The 23368-nt window shown below is 50.6% G+C and overlaps 1 protein-coding gene across 1 annotated transcript in view; it reads left to right on the top strand.

Annotated features, from left to right (window-relative positions):
* The window catches only part of FMN2 (formin 2), a 129810-nt gene that overhangs the window by 35763 nt on the left and 70679 nt on the right, over window positions 1-23368 (top strand). Inside the window, exons 8-9 of the mRNA XM_039914856.1 lie at window positions 1649-1793; window positions 15758-15845. Of these exons, the coding sequence (XP_039770790.1) occupies window positions 1649-1793; window positions 15758-15845 (233 nt within the window). The remainder of the gene's footprint in view (window positions 1-1648; window positions 1794-15757; window positions 15846-23368) is intronic.

Genomic DNA, 23368 nt, shown 5'->3' on the forward strand with positions numbered 1-23368 from the left:
GTCATTTGTATCGATGTCTGTCTTCCCCGCCCCCCAACGGGACTGTGAGCTCACTGTGGGCAGGGAATGTCACCGTTGATTTCTGTATCGTAATTTCCCAACTGCTCAGTACGGTGTTCTGCACAGAGTGAGAGCTTAATAAATACCGTCGAATGAATGAATTGATGGAAGAGGACAATGCACCGGAAGCTCATCGCGGGCGGGGAATGTGTCTGTTGTTGTAGTGCACTCTCCAAAGCGCTTAGTGCAGTGCTCTGCACACAGTGAGTGCGCAGTAGATACGATTGAACGAATGAAGAAGCAGCCACATTCCCTGGTCCTCTCTCCACTTCCTCCTCCCCTAAATTTGCCTGTAAGAAGCTTCCAAGCTCTTGGAATGTTTAGGAGGAGGCTCTGGCTGGTTTCTCGGCCTCTGACCAGCCCCACGGTGTCCTATTTTTTTTTTTTCTTTTGGACGATTCGGTACAGACAAAAATGAGGAAGAACCATGAGATGAAACTCTCATTCGGGGGCCGGGAAGATCGTATCCCGGCCGCCAGTCCTTGTTTCCTGGCTCCGGGGTGGCGGGTTGGAAGGCGGGCCCTCCCGCGATGTCGGGGCGCCATTCAATCCTCCGAGCCGGGGGGAGGAACCTGGACGGGGACGCCGACTGACCCCTCTGTGGCCGGGATCCGGATGTAGCCGATCCAAGCTGGTCTTCTCTGGCTTGGCTCGGCCGAGCTCCGGAAATCTCTCGGTCGGAGCAAAGTTGCCTTTGGCCTTTCTGCGGGGATCTTAGGTGACTTAATGATAATATTGATGATGATAACGACTGTGATATCTGTTAAGTGCTCACTACGTGCCCAGGCGCTGTACAGAGCCCTGGGTTGGATGCAGCTAGTCAGGTTGGACGTAGCCCATGTCCCACATGGGGCTCCCGGTCTTTCCCCATTTTACGGATGAGGTAACCGAGGCCCACGGAGTGAAGGGTCTTGCTCAAGGTCGTAAAGCAGACGAGGGGCGGAACAGGGATGATGATGATAATGATGTTGGTATTTGTTAAGCGCCTACTATGTGCAGAGCACCGTTCTAAGCGCTGGGGTAGATACAGGGTCATCGGGTCGTCCCGCGTGAGGCTCACGGTTAATCCCCATTTTACAGATGAACTAACTGAGGCCCAGAGAAGTGAAGTGACTCGCCCACGGTCACACGGCTGACAAGTGGCAGAGCCGGGAGTCCAACTCATGACCTCTGACTCCGAAGCCCGGGTTCTTTCCACTGAGCCACGCGTGACCTTCCGACTGCCAGGCCTGCGTTCCGGCCACTCCGTCAATTTTCTGCTGTGTGACCTTGGGCAAGTGACTTCCCTCCTTCCTGCCTCAGTTCCCTCATCTGTAAAATGGTGATTGAGACTGTGAGCCCCGTGTGAGACGGGGACCGTATCCAGCCTGATCTGCTTGTATCCACCCCAGCGCTTAGTTCAGTGCCTGGCACGTAGTAAGTGCTCAACAAATACCGCAGTCGTCGTTATAAATGCATCGACGGCGGGAAAGACATCCCAGTACACTCCCCGGATCAAAACGGGGCCCTTTCGGAGTCATGAATCACTCGCGTCCTTTTGTCTGTCTATCTCCGGCACGACCTCCTTGGTTCTCCCGCTTAACTCCAGAGATCCGAGCACTTCCCTGATTTGGGAAAAGATCGAAGAACCGCCGATCGACTGGCACGAGTTTGAGGAGCTGTTTTCTAAGACGGCGGTGAAGGAGAGAAAGAAGCCGCTCTCCGACACCATCACCAAGTCCAAGACGAAGCAGGTGAGTGCCGTTCCGGATCTCCGATCGCTCTCGGTGAGGTTACTGCCGACGGGTCCGCCTTTCCGGGCCGGGGTCGGCGAGGCGGGAGCGGACGGGGTCGTGGTCGGAGGCTGTGTGGTTTAAGGACCCCCTCCCGCCATCCCCCCCGCTAAGACGCGGAGATGGTCAGCCGACCCTCCCACACGGAGGCTAGAAAAAGAAGGGAGTTTATCCAGCGACGATCCAGACGTGAGAGGGAGGGAGGGAGAGCAGCACAGTGAGGTGGAGGTATCGGAGACACGGAGATGAGCGTGGGATTAGAACCCAGGTCCTTCTGACTCCACCCTTGGTCTGAGAGGTGGGTTTCTTCTGAGGTTCAAGGGCCCTTTCTGACCCCGCTGAGACCCCGAGGCTTCTAATCCCCGGTCCCCCACTTGTGATCCTGGATTTCTCTGAGCCTCAGTCACCTCAACCGAAGCAGCGAAGAAGCAGCATAGCTTAGCGGCAAGAACGCGGGCTTGGGAGTCAGAGGACGTGGGTTCCAATCCCGGCTTCTCCGCTTGTCTGCTCTGTGAGACCTTGGGCGAGTCGCTTCACTTCTCTGTTCCCGTATCTGTAAAATGGGGATTAAGACTGTGAGCCTCCCGCGGGACAGGGACTGTGTCCAACGGTGCCGGGCACATAGTAAGCGCTTAACAGATACCATCATCGTTACTATTACAGTGTCCATTTTGGACGCACTTCAGAGAAGGGAGCGACGGAGTGCCTCTTTCCGTTAGCTCAGCTTACTTCTGCTGTGCTTACCTTGCCTAAAATGTCCTGAACTTTAATCACGCGAACGGATAGTCGTATGGCGCTTTGACCTTTCCCCAAGTGCTTTCACGTCAGTGATCTCATTTCGTCTTCCCTCCGTGCCTGGAGAGTGGAGAGGTAGGAAATCCTCATCCCCATTTTCAAGGGAGGAATCAGACCGCTACGGGCAGGGAACGCGTCTGCTGATTCTGCTGTACTGGACTCTCCCAAGCAGTTAATGCAGTGCTCCGCACTTAGTAAGCGGTCAGTAAATACCATCGATGGATTGTGTGAAGGACCGCACTGAGGACTTGGAAGGATCCAATAAAACAATAAACCGCCACGTTGGTTACCCGCGGCAAGCTTACGGGCCCGTGGCCGACCCTGACAGACCCTTTTTCTTTTCAATGGTACTTGTTAAGCGCTTAAGCTCGTCGTGGGCAGGGAATGTGTCTGCTTATTGTTGTACTGTCCTCTCCCAAGTGCTTAGTACGGTGCTCTACACACAGTAAGCGCTCAATAAATACGATTGAATGAGTGACTGAATGAATGAACGTGCCAGGCACCCAGTTAGATACGAGCTAATCGGTTTGGACAGAATCCCTGTCCCACGTGCGGCTCACGGTCCTCATTCCCATTTTACGGATGAGGGAACTGAGGTCCAGAGAAGTGAGGTGAGTTGTCCGAGGTCACGCAGCAGACGAGTGGCAGAGCCGGGATTAGAATCCAGGTCCTTCTGACTGCCGGGCCCAGGCTCTGTCCACTAGGCCAGAGAAGGAGCGTGGCTCAGTGGAAAGAGCCCGGGCTTGGGAGTCGGAGTTCACGGGTTCGAATCCCGGCTCTGCCACTCGTCAGCTGTGGGACTGTGGGCGAGTCACTTCACCTCTCTGTGCCTCGGTTCCCTCATCTGTCGAATGGGGATTAACTGTGAGCCCCACGGGGGACAACCCGATGACCCCGTATCTCCCCCAGCGCTTAGAACGGTGCTCTGCACGTAGTAAGCGCTTAACAAATACCAACATTATCATATTAGTAGGCCATACTGCAGAACCAGGCAAGAATCGATCAGGGCTCTTGATTGAGCACTCACTGCGGGCAGAGCGCTGAACTAAGCGCTTGGGGGAGTGTAGTATAAAAGAGTTGATAGGGACATTCCTGCCCACAACCGGATTGCAGTCTAGAGAGAACGCACGACTCCTGATTCCCAGAACCGGGCTCCACCCACAGCACCACTAGCAAGGCTTGCAACGTGCTCATCACAGTGATCTGCGCAATGAGCCTACGAGCCCAGTGGGGTTTTTAGTTTTTAATGGTATTTGTTAGGGCACTTACTATGCGTCAGGTTCTGTATTAAGCGCTGAGGTAAATACAACCTAATCAGGTTGGACACAGTCCCTGTCCCACCTAGGACTCACACTTCATTCATTCATTCAGTTGTATTTACTGAGCGCTTGCTGTGTGCAGAGCACTGTTCTAAGCACTCGGAAAGCACAATTCGGCAACCAAGGGAGACGATCCCTGCCCACACCGGGCTTACATTCTGTAAAATCCCCATTTTACGGGTGAGGTTACTGAGGCCCGGAGAGGGGACGTGACACGCCCAAGGGCACACGGCAGACACGCGGTGGCGCCGGGATTAGAACCCAGGTCCTTCTGGCTCCCGGGCCCGTGCTCTGACCATTAGGCAACACGGCTTCTCGTGAGGGTTTTTTTGCAATAAGAGCCTGCTCGTCGGGCTGTGGAGAGTCCTGCGTGTTTCGCCTATAATGAGGAGGTTCACCGAACTCCCTGGAAAATCTACGTGAACTAGAGCAATCAGAAAATAGTTTAAAATGACAATTTCCGATATATTTCAGGGTAGATCATAAACATTTGGAATTTTGGAACCGCTTGCCTGACATCTGCTTTTAATAGGAATACATTCCTTTTGCGAGCTTAAAACTGTATTTACATGAAAAGCCACATCAAAATGCAAGCTGTAATTAGAAAACAGGTTTGGGAGATTCTGGATTAGTCTTAGAAGGTGAAGAAATATGATTCTTCTTTTCTTTTTTTTAAAAAAAAAAAGCAGCGGTGATTATTGTCTATAAATAAGATATGACACTCCATCAAATGCTAAAATCATAAATTCCAAGCCTCTCCTTATGTTTTCATTTCTACCTAACGAATTATCTTTATCTTTTCTCGCTGGATGGAAATAGTTGAAAAACAAGATAGCCTCTTGGCAAAGGTGCATTATGATTAGCGTTTCGAGGAGTGTAGCTGGTACTAGAGGAACGATAGCGATGCAGCGTCTGGGGGGGTTGACACCTAGCCTCGGTGAGTTGAGCAGTGCTCGGTACGTACGAATGCTCAATAAATGGCATCATCATCATCGTATCGTTTCTCGAAGCTGTTAGGGTGTGGCTTTATGATAGAAATCTGTCCTGAATCAATGTTTGGAGGGTAAATGTATTCCGAGGGGCAGAGAATGCAATCGGCCGGAACTCCGTCCCCCTTCATAGCCGACAGAGGAGCATCACTCTTCCCACCTCCAAAGCCTTATTAAAGTCGCTTATCCTTCAAGCGGCCTTCCCTGTCCAAACCCTCATTTTCCCAACTCCCACCTTGGGGCTCTACCCTTTTGTCCCGTCCCCCCCACCTTCAGCTCCACAACTGAGGAGCTTACGGCCTAAGGCGAATGATGTGCAGATTTCCTGGGGAATTAGGAATGAACGGTTTATCTCGTATTCATTCGGTGTTGGTGGAATTGAGACCAAACGGCTCCATTCTTTAGAATCGTAATGTTGGTATTTGTTAAGCGCTTGCTATGTGCCCAGCACCGTTCTAAGCGCTGGGGGAGATACACGGTAATCAGGTCATCCCACGTGAGGCTCGCAGTTAATCCCCATTTTACAGATGAGGGAACTGAGGCCCAGAGAAGTGAAGTGACTCGCCCACTGTCACACGGCGGACGGGTGGCAGAGCCGGGAGTCGAACTCATGACCCCTGACTCCGAAGCCCGGGCTCTTTACACTGAGTTGGGACTTTTTTTGGAGGGGAAGGAGTCCGTCTGTCCGTCCTAACCCAATTGTCAATTTTCCGTGTGCGTGCGTACGCCTGTGTTTTATGTTTCTCTGTCTCTCTAGCCTGAAAGCATTCATAGTTAATTGTGGTAGGTGTTAAGCACCCACCCTGTGTCCGGCACTGGGCTAAACCCTGGGGCAAATACAAGATAATTCGAGGCCACAATCTCTGTCCCCTTCGGGATGCAGGACCTGAGGGAGAAGAGATATTTGAACTCCATTTGGCACCTGAGGGAATGTGATTTGCCTGAGGTCACTCAGCAGGCAAGGGGCAGAGCCAGGACTAGAATTCGGTATCCCGATTCTTCCCATTGTTAGGCTGCCAGTTAATCAAAGGTATTTATTGAGAACTTGCTGTGTGCAGAGCGCTGTTCTAAGCACTCGGGAGAGTACAGTACAACAGGATTAGCTGACCAGTTCCCCGCCCATAATGAGTCTAAAGAGAGAGATGGACATTAATGCGTGGCTCAGTGGAAAGAGCCTGGGCTTCGGAGTCAGAGGTCATGGGTTCGACTCCCGGCTCTGCCACGCGGCAGCTGGGTGACCGTGGGCGAGTCACTTCACTTCTCTGTGCCTCAGTGACCCCATCTGTAAAATGGGGATTAACTGTGAGCCTCACGTGGGACGACTCGATTCCCCTGTATCTACCCCAGCGCTTAGAACAGTGCTCAGCACATAGTAAGCGCTTAACAACATTATTATTATTAATGGGAGTAGGAATGCCCGATTTCCTAGAGCTGGAAATTATTTTAGCGTCTCTATCCCCTACCAGATTGTAAGTCTCTTCAGGGCAGGGATCATGTCAACTTTGTTTTATGGTACTTAAGTGTTCGCTTTGTGCCAGGCACTGTACTAAGCGCTGGGGTAGATACAAGCTAGTCAGATTGGACGCGGTCCTCGTCCGATACTGGGGTCACAGACCTATTCCCCATTCTGCAGATGAGGGAATTGAGGCACAGAGAAGTGGAGTGACTTGCCCAAAGTCCCACAGCAGAAAGAGGCGGAGCCAGGATTAGAACCCATGTCCTTTTGACTCCCAGGCCCGTGCTCTATCCACTAGGGGAAGGGCATGGAACCAGTTGAAGCAGCTCCTTTTGAAAGGAGGAGGAGTCTGGTCTAGTGGTTACAGCTCGGTCCCGGGAGTCAGGAGGTCTTGGGTTCTAATCCCGGCCCCGCTACTTGCCGGCTGTGCGATGTCGGGCAAGTCGCTTCATCTTTCTGGGCCTCAGTTCCCTTATCTGTAAAAAGGGAATTAAGACAGCCTCAAGTGGGACAGGGATCCAACCCGTTTGGCTTGTATTCACCCCAGCCCTTAATATAGCTCTTTGCGCATAGTAAGCGCTTAACAAACACCATATTATTAGTAGTCTATGTTACTATCTTCCAGGATTCTCTTTTAAAGGATAAAAATCCCCCCATCCCTAGTCCGGTGTCCTGAGGTGACCTCCTGGGGTAGCCGCCCCCGCACTCATCCGAATCAACCAGCCCCGTAACCCCCTCGCCAACCGACCTATCGCTGCATCTTGATGGGGAAATTTAATGGGCCTCGCTGGGAATCGTGTGAGCGGTGACCTCACAGTCCTTGGCTGGCTTGGGGAAGACGTCCTTGCTCCCTCTCGGTTAACTGTTTCGAGGACCCCCGGGAGCCGTTACGGGCAGGGAACGGGACCGCTAATTCGGTCGGACCGGACTCTCCCAAGCGTCCGGTGCGGTGCTCTGCCCCTACCGAGGGTCAGTCAGCCGTATTTATCGAATGCTTACCGTGTGCGGAGCACTGTACTGAGCGCTCGGGGGAGCACGACAGTATAACAGACGCATTCCCTGCCCACCGTGAGCTTCCAGTCTAGAGGGGGAGGCATCCAGTCTAAGGACTCAGTCGTAATTATTGAGCACTTGCTATTAAGCACTCAGTATGTGCCCGGGTAGACACAAGCTAATCAGGTTGGACACCGTCTCTGTCCCGCTTAGGGCTCACAGCCTCAATCCCCATTTGCTCGTGAGGGCAGGGAAGGTGTCCGTTTGTGGTCGTATTTTACTCTCCCAAGTGCCTACTGTAGTGCTCTGCGCACAGAAAGCGCTCAGTGAATACGACTGAGTTTTCCCGTGCTCTATCCACTGGGCAACACTCCTTCTCTAGGTGCCTCTCATCGGCTCCTCTAGCCGTTAAACTCTCTGCGGGCGAGAGCCGGAGCCACCGACCCGTCGTATCCCGAGCCCTCGGTACGGCGCTCTGCACGCGGTGAGCGCTGGGTCAGTGCCGCCGATTCTGGGGGGTCGCCAGGATCCCGCCCTGTGACGGCGGAGACGGGGGGCGTCTCCCCCCCGGCCCGTCGACACCGCCGGAAGCTTCCTCGACTTCTCGGCCTTGGCCAGCGCTCACTGCCCCAGACCCAAGGAGTTTGGTAGTTGGTCTGAAGTTGTCAGATCTCCTAGAGATTTGATTAGCCTTTTGTTGTTTCTCATTTTATTGGCGACTCCAGTCTGTAGCCTGTAGGCCTAGACAGCTGCTGGTGGATGGGTTTTTTCTTCCTTTAATTTTAATTGTGGGAATCGCTTTAGGCACTTATGCTAATGGGCATGTTTAGTCAATTAGTCAACTATATTGTGTTTCTTTTAGAACCGCTGGATTTAGAGGTTGGGGGACTAGAGCTGCCCCTCCTTTCCTCCCCAACCCTCCTTTAAAACTACTGTAAGTAAAAGGATTGAAAATATTTTTTGGGGGGGGGGGGGTCTGAAAAGACGTAGTAAGTTGCACAACGGGTCACGTGGAATGAAAAGTGGAGCCTTATTTCAGCGACACTTTCTCCGTGTTCTCCGTATCCGCAATCCAGAACTGAGACTTTCCAATGAGGCTGTTTTTAACGCATCCTATTACCCCAAGTGAAAATCCATTTCCTGTGGAGTAAGAATTTATTTCCCAGCGTTTTCCCCCTGCTCCAGTTTGGGTCTAATTGGTCCAACTCTTGCGGTTCTTTCGAAATTGTTTAGTGGGTTTTGTTTTTTTTTTTTAATCATTTTCTTCGACTACCCCTTGGCTAGGAAGGATTGGAGTAGCCCAGTTTTTTCAGTGAATGCCATTCCCGTAATCAGTTGGGCGTATAATATTCGCGGAATGCCTCCCGCATGCTAAGCATTGTGCTAAGTGCTTGGGAGAGACCAGTGGGGATAGGAAGTCACAGTCCTAACTCTTGACTCGTGGTTTAACGGGGAAGACCTGCAGACTTGGATTTTGTAAACTCTTTGGGGGCAGGGATCACGTGTACCGACTCTATAGTATAATATCACTCTCCTGCGCGCTTAGTACAGTGTTCTGCGTGCAGTAAGCGCCACTGATTGAGGTCCAATGGGTCATCTGACCAGTGGTGCTGGGTTTTGGTTTTTTCAATGGTATTTAATAATAATGTTGGTATTTGTTAAGCGCTTACTCTGTGCAGAGCACTGTTCTAAGCGCAGGGGTAGATACAGGGTCATCAGGTTGTCCCTCATGAGGCTCACAGTCTTCATCCCCATTTTACAGATGGGGTAACCGAGGCGCAGAGAAGTGAAGTGACTTGGCCACAGTCACACAGCTGCCAAGTGGCAGAGCCGGGATTCGGACCCATGACCCTCTGACTCCCAAGCCCGGGCTCTTTCCACTGAGCCACGCGGCGCTTATTATGTGTCAAGCACTGCTCTAAGCGTTGGGGTGGCTACAAGTGGATTATCATATATTCGAATTATAATATTACAATAATAAAAATGGTATTTCTTAAGGTTGGACAAAGTCCCTGCCCCAAATGGGGCTCTAAGTAGGAGGGAGAACAGCTACCCCATGTTACAGCTGAGGAAGCAGAGGCACGGTCAAGTGACTTGCCCAAAGTCACACAGCAAACCATTGGCAGAGGCAGGATTAGAACCCAGGTCCTTCTGACTCCCAGTCCCCTGCTCTCTCCACTCAGCTCAGCAGACTTCCCCTGTACGCAGAAGGACTTCTGAGGGTCCAAGACCGTTTCAAATTCCCACTTGTGTGTTCTTTCCCAGTGGCTTCGAACAGCACCCCGCTCTCCGTAAGCACTTAAAAAATTGTACACTCCCCAAGTGCTTAGTACAGTGCTCTGCACATGGTAAACGTAGATGGTAAACTTCTCTTAGAGGAGAAGTAGCGTGGCTCAGTGGAAAGAGCACGGGCTTTGGAGTCACAGGTCGTGAGTTTGAATCCCACCTCTGCCACTTGTCAGCTGGGTGACTGTGGGCGAGTCACTCAATTTCTCTGTGCCTCAGTTACCTCATCTGTAAAATGGGGATTAAGACCGTGAGCCCCACGTGGGACATCCTGATTCCCCTGTGTCTACCCCAGCGCCTAGAACAGTGCTCGGCACATAGTAAGCGCTTAACAAATACCAACATTATTATTGTTATTAAACTCTCACTAAATACCACTGATTGTACAGTGCCCTACCCGCGGTACGCGCTCGATAAATACGATCGAATGAATGAATAATAAATACTATTATTGCTACAGAGAATTTATAATCTAATGGGAGGAGGAGGAGGAGGAGTTGAGTGGAAAGAGGCTAGCAATATACGGGACCATTTTATTGTGAGCAGTGAGGGAAGATTCCTCAAGTATCATCATTATTACTATTAAGGTTTTTGTTAATAATGTTGGGATTTGTTAAGCGCTTACTATGCGCAGAGCACCGTTCTAAGCGCTGGGGTAGATACAGGGTCATTAGGTTGTCCCACGTGGGGCTCACAGTCTTCATCCCCATTTTCCAGATGAGATAACTGAGGCCCAGAGAAGTGAAGTGACTTGCCCCCAGTCACACAGCTGCCAAGTGGCAGAGCTGGGATTCGAACTCATGACCCCTGACTCCCAAGCCCGGGCTCTTTCCACGGAGCTGCTTCTCTAAGCACTCTGCTTGTTAAGCACTTATAATGTGCCAAGCACTGTTTTAAGCTCTGGGGTAGGTACGAGTTCATCAGGCTGGATCCGGTCCCTGTCCCACATGGGGCTCACGGCCCCAGTTGGTGAGAGAACAGGTATTGAATCCCCATTCTACAGAGGAGTTAACTGAGGGATAGAGAAGTAAAGTGACTTGCCCGAGGTCACGCAGCCCACAGGTGGCATAGCTGGGATTTGAACCCAGGTCCTCTGATTCCCAGGCCCGGTCTCTTTCCACTAGGCCACTAGTTAGATTCTCAACAAGAATAGCAATTCTTCCCTAGCCTGGTGTGGTTTTTCCTCTCTTCTTAACAACAAAAATCCTTATTAATAACGAATAATAATAATCATTATGGCACTTAAGTGCTTAACGTGTCAAGTACTGTATTAAACATTAGGGTAGAGGTCAGGTAATCAGCATCAGCCCCCGAAAAGGAGCTTGATTTCTGCTGTCTCGGGCCTCTAGAAGAGCAAGATAATGCCAAGCCCCAACCTCTAAACCCCCAGATCTGGAAATACAGCAGGAAACCGAAGGTGCTATTCGCCCGGACGCTGAAGTCGTTATTAGCTCGGATGCACCCCAGTGCTAAATACAGCGCCGGACACGATGTAAGAACTCATCAGATACCGTTAAAAAAAACCCCCCAAACTACCAACTATAAACCTAGAATCCCAATCAGCAGATTAGACTTGACCGCTTCTCTTTTAGAAAGAAACTGTAGACTGTAAACCCCTTTTGTGACTGAGAATGTGTCGCGGATATGGACATAAGTCCTGGGGGGCTGGGCTGGGGGGAAGAAGAAAGGGACCAAGTCAGGGTGACGCAGAAGGGAGTGGGAGAAAAGGAAAGGAGGGCTTAGGGAAGCACTTATTATGTGCCAGGCACTGTACTGAGCGCTGGGGTAGATAGAAAATAACCAAGGTGGACACCGTCCCTGTCCCACGGAATGATGATGATAATTATGGTATTCGTTAAGAGCTTACTATGTGCCGGGCACTATAGTAAACGCCGGGATGGATGCAAGCAAATTGGGTTGGACAGAGTCCCTGTCCCACATGGGGCTCGCAGTCTAAATCCCCAATTTATAGATGAGGAAACTGAGGCCCAGAGAACTGAAGTGACTCACCCAAGGTCACACAGCAGACGAGTGGCAGAGCCGGGATGGGGACCCAGGTCCTTCTGCCTCCCGGGCCCGGACTCTACCCACTAGGCCACGCTGCTTCCTGAACAGGAACCTCTTGGGGTTTTCGGAAAAGTGCTCAGAACGGCTCCACCCCTCCCTTCCCACGCAGCCCCCGCCCCCCCGGCCACCTCGCCGAAACCTGACGAGCCGAAGACCTTTAAGCTCGGCCGGGGTCGCCCTAAAATAAACTCCGGGAGAGCCCCTGGTTAGAGCCAGGGGATCGGATTCCCACGTGATATGAACCCGGCCGGGCTGACCGACCCTCGGGAGAAAGGAATCAAATTCAGAGAGCCTTTACACCAACTGGGAAAACCAACCCTTTCAGTCAGTCGTATTTCTTGAGCGCTTACCGTGTGCAGAGCGCCGTACTGAGCCCTTGGGAGAGTACTATACGGCGATACGGCAGACGCGTTCACTGACCACAGCGAGCTTGCAGTCTAGAGGAACTTTCTCCTCCTCTCCTCCCTCTGGCTCGCCCCTCACTCATCTCTCGCACGAGACCAACAAGCAGCGTAGAGTTCTAGGGTTTGGGAAATTGAGAAAGACCGAGGAAGGGCGTCTGGGATTGTCTCTCTCTATTGCCGTATCGTACTTTCCAACCGTTCGGTACACTGCACACAGTAAGCGCTCATTAAATCCGATTGAATGAGCGAATGAATGAATTGGGGTTTCCTCCTGCCGTTCTTCTTTTCCTTTCTCCCTTCCCTTTTTTTTTTTACGGTATTTAAATGCTTACTCTGAGCTGGGCACTGTACTAGGCGCTGGGGGAGATACAAGCTCATCGGGTCGGACGTGGGGCTCAAGGTCTCCATTTTACAAGTGAGGTAACTGAGGCCCAGTGACGTGACTCGCCCAAGGTTACACAGCAGACAAGGGGCAGAGTCGGGATTCATTCATTCATTCATTCAATAGTATTTATTGAGCGCTTACTATGTGCAGAGCACTGTACTAAGCGCTTGGGATGAACAAGTCGGCAACAGATAGAGACGGTCCCTGCCGTTTGACGGGCTTACGGTCTAATCGGGGGAGACGGACAGATGAGAACGATGGCAGTAAACAGCGTCAAGGGGTAGAACATCTCGTAAAAACCGATGGCAACTAAATAGAATCAAGGCGATGTACAATTCATTAACAAAATAAATAGGGTAACGAAAATATATACAATATATATTAGAACCCAGGTCCTCTGGCTCCCAGGCCCATGCTCTTTCCACTAGGCCGCACCTCTTCCCTCCCACCCTCTGTCCTAGAGGAAGAAAGGGATGGAGGGAGAGAGGTTTGGGTGTGGTGGGGACAACGGGAATCGAATGCCAAGGAACACAGCCTGGTCCTCCATCTGTAATTTGCTGTGGACATGAAACATCTAACAATTTATGCTTTCCCACGTGCTTAATATGGTGCTCTGCAGACAGCAAATGCTCAATAAATACCGTCGTCGATTGATTGCCACGGGCTCGGAAATTCTTAGACAAAGCGCGTTGTCAGGGAAGTTATTTGAAGACTGCCCGTGGGGACAAGGCCGACTTATTCTCTGCAGGCAGGATTGAGGTTGAGCTCGAAGGGGGGAGGAAAAAGAGACCGTGAAGTTCCAGGTTGGGGAGGACAGGGAGGCTAAACGGAACTTGGCAGTTTTGAGTCAGGATCCTGTAGTTTGCCCTGACAGAGCAGTGGATCGGAAGTTAAGGATCTCTATTGTCTGGTCTTTTTTTTAATGGTATTAAGTGCTTACTGTGTGCTGGGCGTCAAGCTCTGGGGTAGATACGCACTAATCAGGTTGGGTACAGTCCCTGTCCCGCATGAGGCTCACGATCTTAATCCCCATTTTCCAGATGAGGGAACCGAAGCCCGGAGAAGTGACTTGACTTGCCCAAGGTCACACGGCGAGCAAGTGGTGGAGCTGGATTGAGAACCCAGGTCCTTCTGAGTCCCGGGCCCGTGCTCTATCCGCTAGCCCACACTGCCTCCCAATTCTTCTAATTCACATCTCTTGCCGCTGGCTAAGAGAGAATGAGCCTGGGCTTAGTCTAGCCCACCCGGATGAAGCGGCTTTCAAATTCAGTGACTTTCTATTCAAAACTAAGCTTATCCTGCCACGTTCCACGCCGCAAGCGCATACGTGAACCCAAAGGTTTATCTGCCTAGTGGTGGTATTGATTAAACACTTGGACTGATTAAACGCAGGCAAAGATGCTCGCTTATCAGACCGGACGCAGTCCCAATCCCGCGTGAGGGTGGCGGCTGAAGCGGCAAGAAACGCAGGCCGTTAATCCCCATTTTACAGATGAGAAAGAGGGAGGCTCAGAGAGGTTAAGCGACTCGCCCGAGGTCACACAGCAGACGTGTGGCAGAGCCGGGACGGGAGCCCTGGTCTTTTCGGCTTGGAGACGCCCGCTCTTCCCACTAGTTTGAATCTGGTTCTTCCCGATGAGAGTAAAAAAGGTGTCTGGGACGGGAGGGGGCTCGGTTGGGGGGGAAGGGTACGTACGGAGGGTTTGGTTTGGCTGGCGTTGGCAGAGAGGGAGAAGCGTTAGCTTGACCGGTTTGATCTATTGCCGGCCAAGGCCTCTAACCCGGGGAGGCTTTGTCTGAACCTCTTGCGTTTCATGGAACGCGTGTTTATACTTCTGTGGTCTATCCTTCTGAAAGTGTTTTATTCTTTTTTTTTTTTTTCTTTTCCCCTCATGAGAACCAGGAATGCTATTACTGCAATTACAAATATTGTTTTGCTCTGTGACTTTGAGGGGCAGCTGGGTAAGATTATTTTATTATTTCTGTGATTGACCTAATTTAACTAAAAAGGAAAACACGGTCAACAATTTTGATAGCTGTTAAGGCGCCTGCCACTTCTGGTAATTTGATCTTAACTGGTCTTCTCTCCACACCCCTCTCTCCCCCTCCAAACACACACACACACACACACACTCCCTCTCTCTCACTCCCCCAGTGTGTTTGTCATCTAACAGGTTTAAAACAAAACTTGAAGCGGAGAGAAATCCCCTCTCGACCCAGCCCATCTCTGGGGCCGCGGGGCCACAGACGGGCACGAAATGACAGAAGTGACATCGTCACAAAGCGGATTTCGAACCGCTTCGCACCACAGGCTGGAAAACATGGCGTGACTTTTCGGGGACTCCGGGCCGGAAGAACGTTCTACAAACCCCTGGTTCTTTGGGAGGCCCGAGCCGAGGCGCAGGGGTCAATTCTGTTCATCCTGGACCCTCTTCCAGGAGTCTAGTGGTGCGGGGTTAGCCGTTCGCCCAAGGCACCGGCCCCGACGTGAGCCTCAGATGGGCCCAATGCTGTTCGTGGTGCACCGTGGGTAGAGTCGGTACCGATGGACTTCATCGTATCGTCCTCTCCCAAGCGCTTAGTACAGAGCTCTGCTTTTTTCCTTTGTGGTGCTCTTTAAGGGCTTACTAAGTGCCAGGCGCTAAGCACAGACACAAGCTAATCAGGTTGGACCCAGTCCCTGTCCCACGTGGAGCTCACGGTCTTAATCCCCATTTTACAGCTGATTTAAAGTAGGCCCAGAGAAGAAAAGTGACTGGCCCCAAGATCACACAGCAGACAAGTGGCGGAGGTGGGATTAGAACCCAGGTCCTTCTGACTCCCGGGCCCGTGCTCTATCCAGTAGGCCCTGCCGTTTCTCGTGGTGCAGTATAACAGAGTTGGTAGACGCCCACCACAAGCTCAGAGTCTAGAGGGGGAGGCAGACATGAATATAAATCTATTAATTAAGGATACGGTCGTAAGTGCGGTGGGGCTGGGGGCGTGAATAAAGGGAGCGAGTCAGACTCCTCCCCACCTCCCCAGCCCGGCCCTCGGGGAGTTTCGTACACCTGACGTGAAATTGGCCCCCTCCCAGGCAGGCGGTGTGATAGCTGGGCCTGAGGGTCACACGTTCTTTATTTCTTGGACCCGAAAATAGCGCTGTGACATCCCCAGTCGGTCATCATCCCAGAGCGCGCGTTAACACTTGTGTCCTCTCACTTTTTTTTTGTTTGTTTTTGTCTCGAGCAGGTTGTCAAGTTGTTAAGCAACAAAAGATCCCAAGCGGTTGGAATATTAATGTCTAGCCTTCATTTAGATATGAAAGATATACAGCATGGTAAGTGTGGGAAAGATTCGAGCTTTGGAGTTGTAAACGTCGGGCTAAATGGCGGCAGGAGTCTTTGAAATGAAAACTATTTCTCAGGATGGGCTTTCTCGATATAGAATTACCAGGACATTTTCCTCTGAGGGCAGCTCGATATTTTTCCAGCAACCGTCTTGCCAGGGCTGGGAAAGGCTTCGGGTGTTTTGTTTTATGGTTTCTATAACTTCTGAGAGTCCAACGTCTGTCTGTCTCTCCCTCTCGCTCTCGGTACGACCGGAGGGAATTTTCGAGAAGGTCGGCGTAGCGTGTTCGACCCACCTGAGTATGTTTCCCCTCCCCTCTCCCCCATCCCCCCCCTCCCCCCCAGTTACGGACACCCCTCTGGGAGAAAACTAAATGGTTTTTTTAGTTTTGGGTGCCAGCCCTGTAGAATATCTGCAGTAGACAGGATGTTCCTTGGCTTCATTCTATAGAGCAAGAATGCATTGTTCTTTCAAATAACCATCACAGATGGTTTGAAAGTATTATTACCCACTCTATATTATTGCTGAGAATCCAGACACATGGAAGTAGTAATTTCATGTCTTTTTTTTTCTTTTATGGTGTTTTTCTTTTTTAAAAAAAACTTGCATCTTTAATTGGGCTTAAAAAAATTCGATCTGGGGGTCTGGTATTGGTTGAACATTGATAATCTCCCCGGTTTTGCTACTTTCAGTGTTTTTAATGTGGTCCGTCTAGCCGACTGAAAGTTGTGGCTGAGTGCGCTTCTCGACCCCCTCCCGCGAAGTCCCCTCCGGTAAATGATCCTCTCCCCTCCCCCCGGCCCCCGAGACCCCCACCGGTCAGGACCCACCGAGGGAGAAGCCAGGCCCAAAGGTGAAAAGTGGAATCGACTTTATATTCCCGAACGTCCCTTCGGCCGCCCTGGGGCTTAGACTAGATTCGAAGCAGATTGGAGTGTCCGGCGGGGGACAGATATGGTTTCAAGTAGAGCGCAGACTTTATAAATCCTGAAAACGTTTCCTCGCCTCGTCTCCCTGCTCCCCGGCTGTGGATCGCGTTTTGCCGGGCATAAACTAGCCTGTGAATAATCCATCAATAGCGCAGGCCCGGCCCGCCCCGATCCACTCGCTGCCGAGTAAACCCTTAATCACAATTTGCGTTTTTATGGAAGTGTTTTGATGGTGAGGCGATTTCCTTCCACCGCGGCCTTTCGGCGGGTAGAGTCACCGCTCAAGACCCCAGGGCTGGCGCCGAAGAGAGGTCGGTATTTCTGAAGCTGGCAGATGGAGCTCCGTTAAGTCACCGAGTGAAATCTGAAAACAATGATATGGTCCTTTCCTTCAGTCAAATATTCAGCTCGGTTTGAGTTAATAATGAGAACCTCATGAACCGAGGAGTCGGCCTGACATCTGCATCTGCGGTGAAGCCAACGCGAGTTCATTGAAAATTTGCTCGCTTAACATGCAAACCCTTACAATAACATGGCGTGAGCATCGGTAGTTGAAGGGTCATGAAGGATTACGCGCAACCTTGATCCTATTAGGCTCCGTCGGGCCCGGCTTGTCTGCCCCAGGAGCTACATCGCCGCGTTTCGGGGCAGATCATTCCACGTAGAGTGGAAATTTGGGAGAATGACTTTCCTCTAGGGACAGAGCTGCCTGTTTAAAGCTCATCTTTTGGCTCACGAACGTGTGTGTGTGTGTGTGTGTGTCCGTAATAATAATAAAAACTAATTATGGTATTTGTTAAGCGCTTACAATTTGTCCGGCACTGTAATAAGCGCTGGGGTGGATGCCGGGAAATCGGGTTGGACACAGTCCCCGTCCCACATGGGGTGGCACGTACACGCTTGGAGGGAAGCGGCGTGGCGTAGTGGAAGGGCCCTAGCCTGGAGTCAGAAGGTCATAGGTTCTAATCCCGGCTCCGCCACGTGTCTGCTGTGTGACCTCGAGCAAGTGGCTTTACCTCTCTGTGTGCGACATGATTGCCCGATACCTATCCCAGCGCTTAGATCAGTGGGCCGACGTGGAATAAACCCTTAACAAATACCACCATCGTTATTATTGTTATTCTACCCAAGTGATGATGTGTTGGGTCAAAGACAGAGAGACGATGGTAGAGTATGTGGTAAGATCCGTTTCTTGGATTAATTCCACGGAGACTTTACAGTAGAGAAACAGAACTGTTTTCTTAAGGCCGAAGTAGAAAGTGTACCTCCTTTCTTATTTATTTTTTTTAGCGTTTAGCCACTTGTTTTAACCTTTGAAAACAGAAATCTCTGGCAGAATGATGTTCAGACAAAGATTCATCCATAGAAAATAGAAAAAAAAAGTTTGTTTTGGAGAGTTGGAGTAGGAATTCTTTTATGGTTTCTCTAACCTTCTGACTCACGGTGGTTGGAGTCAAGTCTTTTAAACTTTTATTAGTTGGTCCTGGGTGGCAATAGGAAGCCAGTTTGAGTTGCCATTTTGGTGGAATTTTGGCCGAAGAATTCACGAAGGCACTGAGAGAGATCACCTAGTCCTAGACCTGAACGAGCAACTCGCCAAAATTATTTCCCCGTGTGGAACGTGTTCATTTCTATTCTAGTTGTAAATATTTCACATTTTTGTCTCCCTCGGTAGAGGGTAAGCGCCTCGTAGTCAGGGAATGCATCTCCTTCATTCGGTACTTTCCAAAGCGGCCTGGGATCCAGAAGGACCTAGGTTCTAATCCCAGCTCCTCCACTTGCCCGCTGTGTGACCTTGGGCAAGTTACTTCACTTCTTTGGGCCTCGGTTCCCTCAGCAGTAAAATGGGGATTAAGACAGCCCCGTGTGAGACAGGGACTGTGTCCAACCCAAATACCTTGTATCTATCCCAGTGCTTAGAACAGTGCTTGGCACATAGCACTTAAAAAGTACCATCGTAAAAATAATAATAATAATCGTGTTTGTATTTAAGTGGTTACTCTGTGCCAAGCACTGTTCTAAGTGCCGGGGGAGATACAAGGGGGTTATCCCAGGTGGGGCTCACAGTCTTAATCCCCATTTTACAGAGGAGGTAACTGAGGCCCAGAGAAGTGAAGTGACTTGCCCACAGTCCCACAGCTGACAGGTGGCAGAGCTGGGATTCGAACCCACGACCTCCGACTCCAAAGCCCGTGCTCTTTCCACTAAAGCAGGCTGCTTCTCTAAGCCAGGCTGCTGTTACAGCACATTACACAGAGTGGGTGCTCAATAAATACTGTTATTAATGAGAATTTCTCCCCCCCCCCCCCCGAGACCACAGTGCCAGTACCGTGTAACCCGTTGACCCGTTCGGTTGTAGCGTGTGTTTTCGACTAGCGGTTCCGGGAATCGGGAACCAAGACAGCACCCATGCAGTGTGGCTAGAAATGTTTGGGTGCCGGAGGTGGCGATATTAGTCGACTGAGAGGAAAAGCTGCAACTTGGGGTTTGGCCAGAGCACAACCCCACGTTCTTGGAAGGGCTACTGGATTTTCGTCGGCGTCCTGCTAGCGTGTCTTTTGATCCCTGCAGCCCATTCAGGATGCAGCTCTGAAAGATGCTTTCTTCATTCCTCAGGCCCCTTTCTAGGTTACAGGTGGTTGGAGTGTGAGCCTCAAGCATAGTGCTCTGCCCATGATAAGGGCTCAATAAAATAAGGGCTCAATAAGGAATTGTCATTTCCGCAGCTAGTGCTCTTTCTTGGTCCTCTGTGGCTGGTTTTATTTTCCCCACTTGCTGTACGAACCCGGCTTAATTGTGTGCTTTGGACGAGCTGGGATCTTCACGAATATATTCAGGTCCGTGCTTTTTTTTTTTTTTTTCTTTCATTTTTACGATTCTGTTTTTCTTCCCGTGAGTTATGGCGTCTTATAATCCGTTTAAAGTTTCTGTGGCCTTAAAAATGCAGTCGACGTTGGGACGGATCAGGGAACGCTTGGAATCGAAGCAGAATGTCACCCTTCTCCGCGAAAGTAGGAATCTGAGATGGAGCTCACTCCGGAGGGTCTCGATGTGACATTGGAATCGATTACGGTCTCGCGAGAGATTCAGGTTCCTGCTGGATAGTTGTACTTCTCGTTCGGTTCGAGGCCACATACGCTTGACCGCGGAAGGCGGCTTTATTATTTGTTCTTGGAGTCTAATTCTAGATGAACCCAGTGTTCCTTGAGGGAATCATTAAACTATTTTCCCGTCCCACATATCAAAGTAAAGACAAAGCATTGTAAGCAGCATTTCTGCGTGATGATTATGTAGGCAGAGAACTCTGGTTGAACTCAGACGGCTGTACTGATTCGCTTCCGTATTTTGACTATTTGGGAGATTCTGCAAAAAGGCTCTCATTAATATTAGTATTATTTCAAAGTGGAATCTGATGGCAGTATCGCGATTCCGTCAATCCTCGGTGTTTATAGAATTGGAACTGCTGCAGATTAACTCTCTAGAAATCTCCGTGGTGCACGAGACTTGTACACAGACCCATCAGTGGTAATTAACGAGCGCTTACCGTGTGCAGAGCACTGGACTAAGCGCTGGGGAGAGTTTAATACAGAAGGGTTCCTTGCCGACGTTCCCCCGTCCACACTGCGTGTTCAGTCTAGAGATGCAGGAGAAGTCTTTTGACATTTAAGTAATGGCATGAATTGAGCTTGCTGTGTGATAATTCAGATCTATCACTCATTCGAGGGATTTATTGGGCGCTTACTGTGCGCAGAGCACTGTAGAGAGGGGAGTACGATGGAGCAATAAACAGATGCATTTCCTGCCCAAGGAGGGGAAGGCAGACATTAATATAAATGAATAGATTTCAGAGATGCAAGCGAGTGCTGGGGGCTGAGGGTGGGATGGTATCAAGTGCTTGAAGGGTACAGATCCGGGTGCGTAAGTGATACGGAACAGAAAGGGAGTCAGGGATAGGAGGATATGGGCAAGGCCTCTTGGAGGAGACGTGAACTAAATGAGGCTTTAAAGGTCAGAGAGTCGTGGTGTGTCAAATTTGAAGGGGGAAGGAGGTCCAGGAGAGAGGGAGGACGTGGGTGAGTGATGGGTGGCAAGATAGACGAGATGTGGGGTACAGAGAGTAGGTTGGCTTTAGAGAAGCCAAGTGTGCGGACCGGTTGGTGAAAGGAAATCAGAGAGGCGAGATAGGAGGGAGCAAACCGAGTGCCTTAAAGCCGATGCTTTTTATGGTATTTGTTAAGCACGTACTATGCGTCAGGCACTGTAGTAAGCGCCGGAGTAGATACAAGAAGCAGCACGGCCTAGTGGCAAGAGCACGGGCTTGGGAGACAGAGGACGGGGTTCTAATGCCAGATCCGCCACGTGTCTGCCGCGTGAACGTGGGCTGCTCACTTCTCTGTGCCTCAGTCACCTCATCTGTAAAAGGGGGATGAAGACTGTGAGCCCCATGTCAGGCGGGGACTCTGTCCAACCTGATTATCTTGTATCCAGCCCAGGGCTTAGAACAGAGTAAGAGCTTAACAAACCATTATTATTATCATCATTATTATTATATAAGTTAGATTGGACACAATCTCTGTCCCACGTGGGGTTCTCAAAGGTGTGTGGTTTTTATTTTCTCCCACACCCCCAGCCCTGGGCCGTCTGGTGGAAAGTGGCACGAACTCTGCCGTCTTTTGGCCGAAGCACAGTGTTGCTCTTTCTTCCGGAGGAAGCCCTCCGTTCTCCCAGGCAGAAAGGACCAGAAGGCCTGTAACCCTAAGCTCGTTGCGGGCAGGAAACGGGTCTGTTTATTGTTGTATTGTAATAATAATAATGGTATTCATTAAGCGCTTACTCTATGCCAAGCACTGATCTACGCGCCGGGGTAGACACAAGGTATTCAGGTTGTCCCACGTGGGGCTTACAGTCTTAATCCTCATTTTACACATGAGGTAACTGAGGCACAGAGAAACGAAGTGATTTGGCCAAAATCACTCAGTTAAGCCACAGGGCAGGGATTAGAACCCTCCATCTCTGACTCCCAAGCCCGGGCTCTTTCCACTAAACCACCCCGCTTCTTTACTCTCCCAAGAGCTTAGCACAGTGCTCTGCATAGGGTAAGTACTCGATAAACGCGATAGACTGACTGACCGTAACCTCTCTCCTCCCTAAGGCGCTGGTAGCCAAGTTCCTCGGCCGACTGGAATTCCTGACATTCCCGGGAAAAGGGCCAGTCATCTCAGCTCTACCCGCTGGCCAAAAATGGCTCCAAGAGACGAGAACTGCTGTCGGAGCCCCATTTTTTTTTTTTAATGGTACCTGTTAAGCGCTTACTACGTGCCGGGCAGTGTTCTAAGCACTGGGGTAGATATAAATTAATCAGGCTGGACACGATCCATGTCCCTCGTGAGTCTTACCCCCATTTTACAGACGAGGGACCTGAAGCACAGAAAAGTTAAGCGACGTGCCCCAGGTCAGACAGCAGGCACGTGGCGGAGCCGGGATTAGAACCCGGGACCTTCCGACTCCCAGACCTGTCCTTTTTCTGCTAGCCCCCGTGTCTCTTCTATCGATGATTTGCTCCCTCTTTTCTTTCCCTCTCCTAGTCCCACAGGCCTTCTATCCGCATCTGTTATTTATTGATTTGTATCTGTCTCACCTGGGACTCCGATTCTAAGGGAGAGGGGGACTGGACATTGAATCCCCAGTGCTCAGTTGCCAAGTCTTACGGCATTATGAGCCTGCCAGGCTGTAATAATAATAATAATAGTGATATTCGTTACACACTCATCGCATGCCAAGCATTGCACCGAGCACGAGGGTAGACGCGAGATAATCGGATCGCCTTCGGTCTCTGTCCTATGGCGGACTCACAGTGTAAGAGGGAGGGAGAACAGATCCCGAATCCCCGTTTGACAGATGCGGAAACTGAGGCCCAGAGCAGTTCAGTGACTTGCCTGATGTTGCCCAGTAGCCAAGAGGAGGAGCTGGGATTAGAACTCAGGTCTCCTGACTTCCGGCCCCCTGCTCTTTCCATTCAAGAAGCAAGGCGTCCTTATCTTTTCCCCCCTCTCTCAAAATGCATCAAACCGACGGCAGATGTAGTATTTCTTGTGAACCCGACGTGGGACAGGGACCGTGCCCAACCCACGTAGCTTGTGTCTATCCCAGCGCTTAGTACAGTGCCTGGCACATCGTAAGCGCTTAACAAACGCCATTATTATTAGTGTTATTATTACTGGGGTCTTCAGGATGAGGCTACACGCAGGCCAGCGTGGATTAGCAGCTCACATAAGTTTCAGCTCTGCAGGCAAGCTCTCTAAAACTGTAAGTTCCTTATGGAGTGTCGGTCAGTCAGTCGTACTTATTGAGCACTTCCCGTATGCAGAACACCGGACTATGTGTTAGGGAGAATACAATCTAACAGTATTCATGTAGTCAATAGTATTTATTGAGCGCTTACTATGTGCAGAGCACTGCACTAAGCGCTTGGAATGAACAGGTCGGCAACAGATAGAGACGGTCCCTGCCGTTTGACGGGCTCACGGTCTGATCGGGGGAGACGTGGCAATAAATAGAGTCGTGGGGAAGAACATCTCATAAA

The sequence above is a fragment of the Ornithorhynchus anatinus genome, chromosome 19 (assembly GCF_004115215.2).
Source record: "Ornithorhynchus anatinus isolate Pmale09 chromosome 19, mOrnAna1.pri.v4, whole genome shotgun sequence".
In the NCBI taxonomy this organism is placed as follows: domain Eukaryota; kingdom Metazoa; phylum Chordata; class Mammalia; order Monotremata; family Ornithorhynchidae; genus Ornithorhynchus; species Ornithorhynchus anatinus.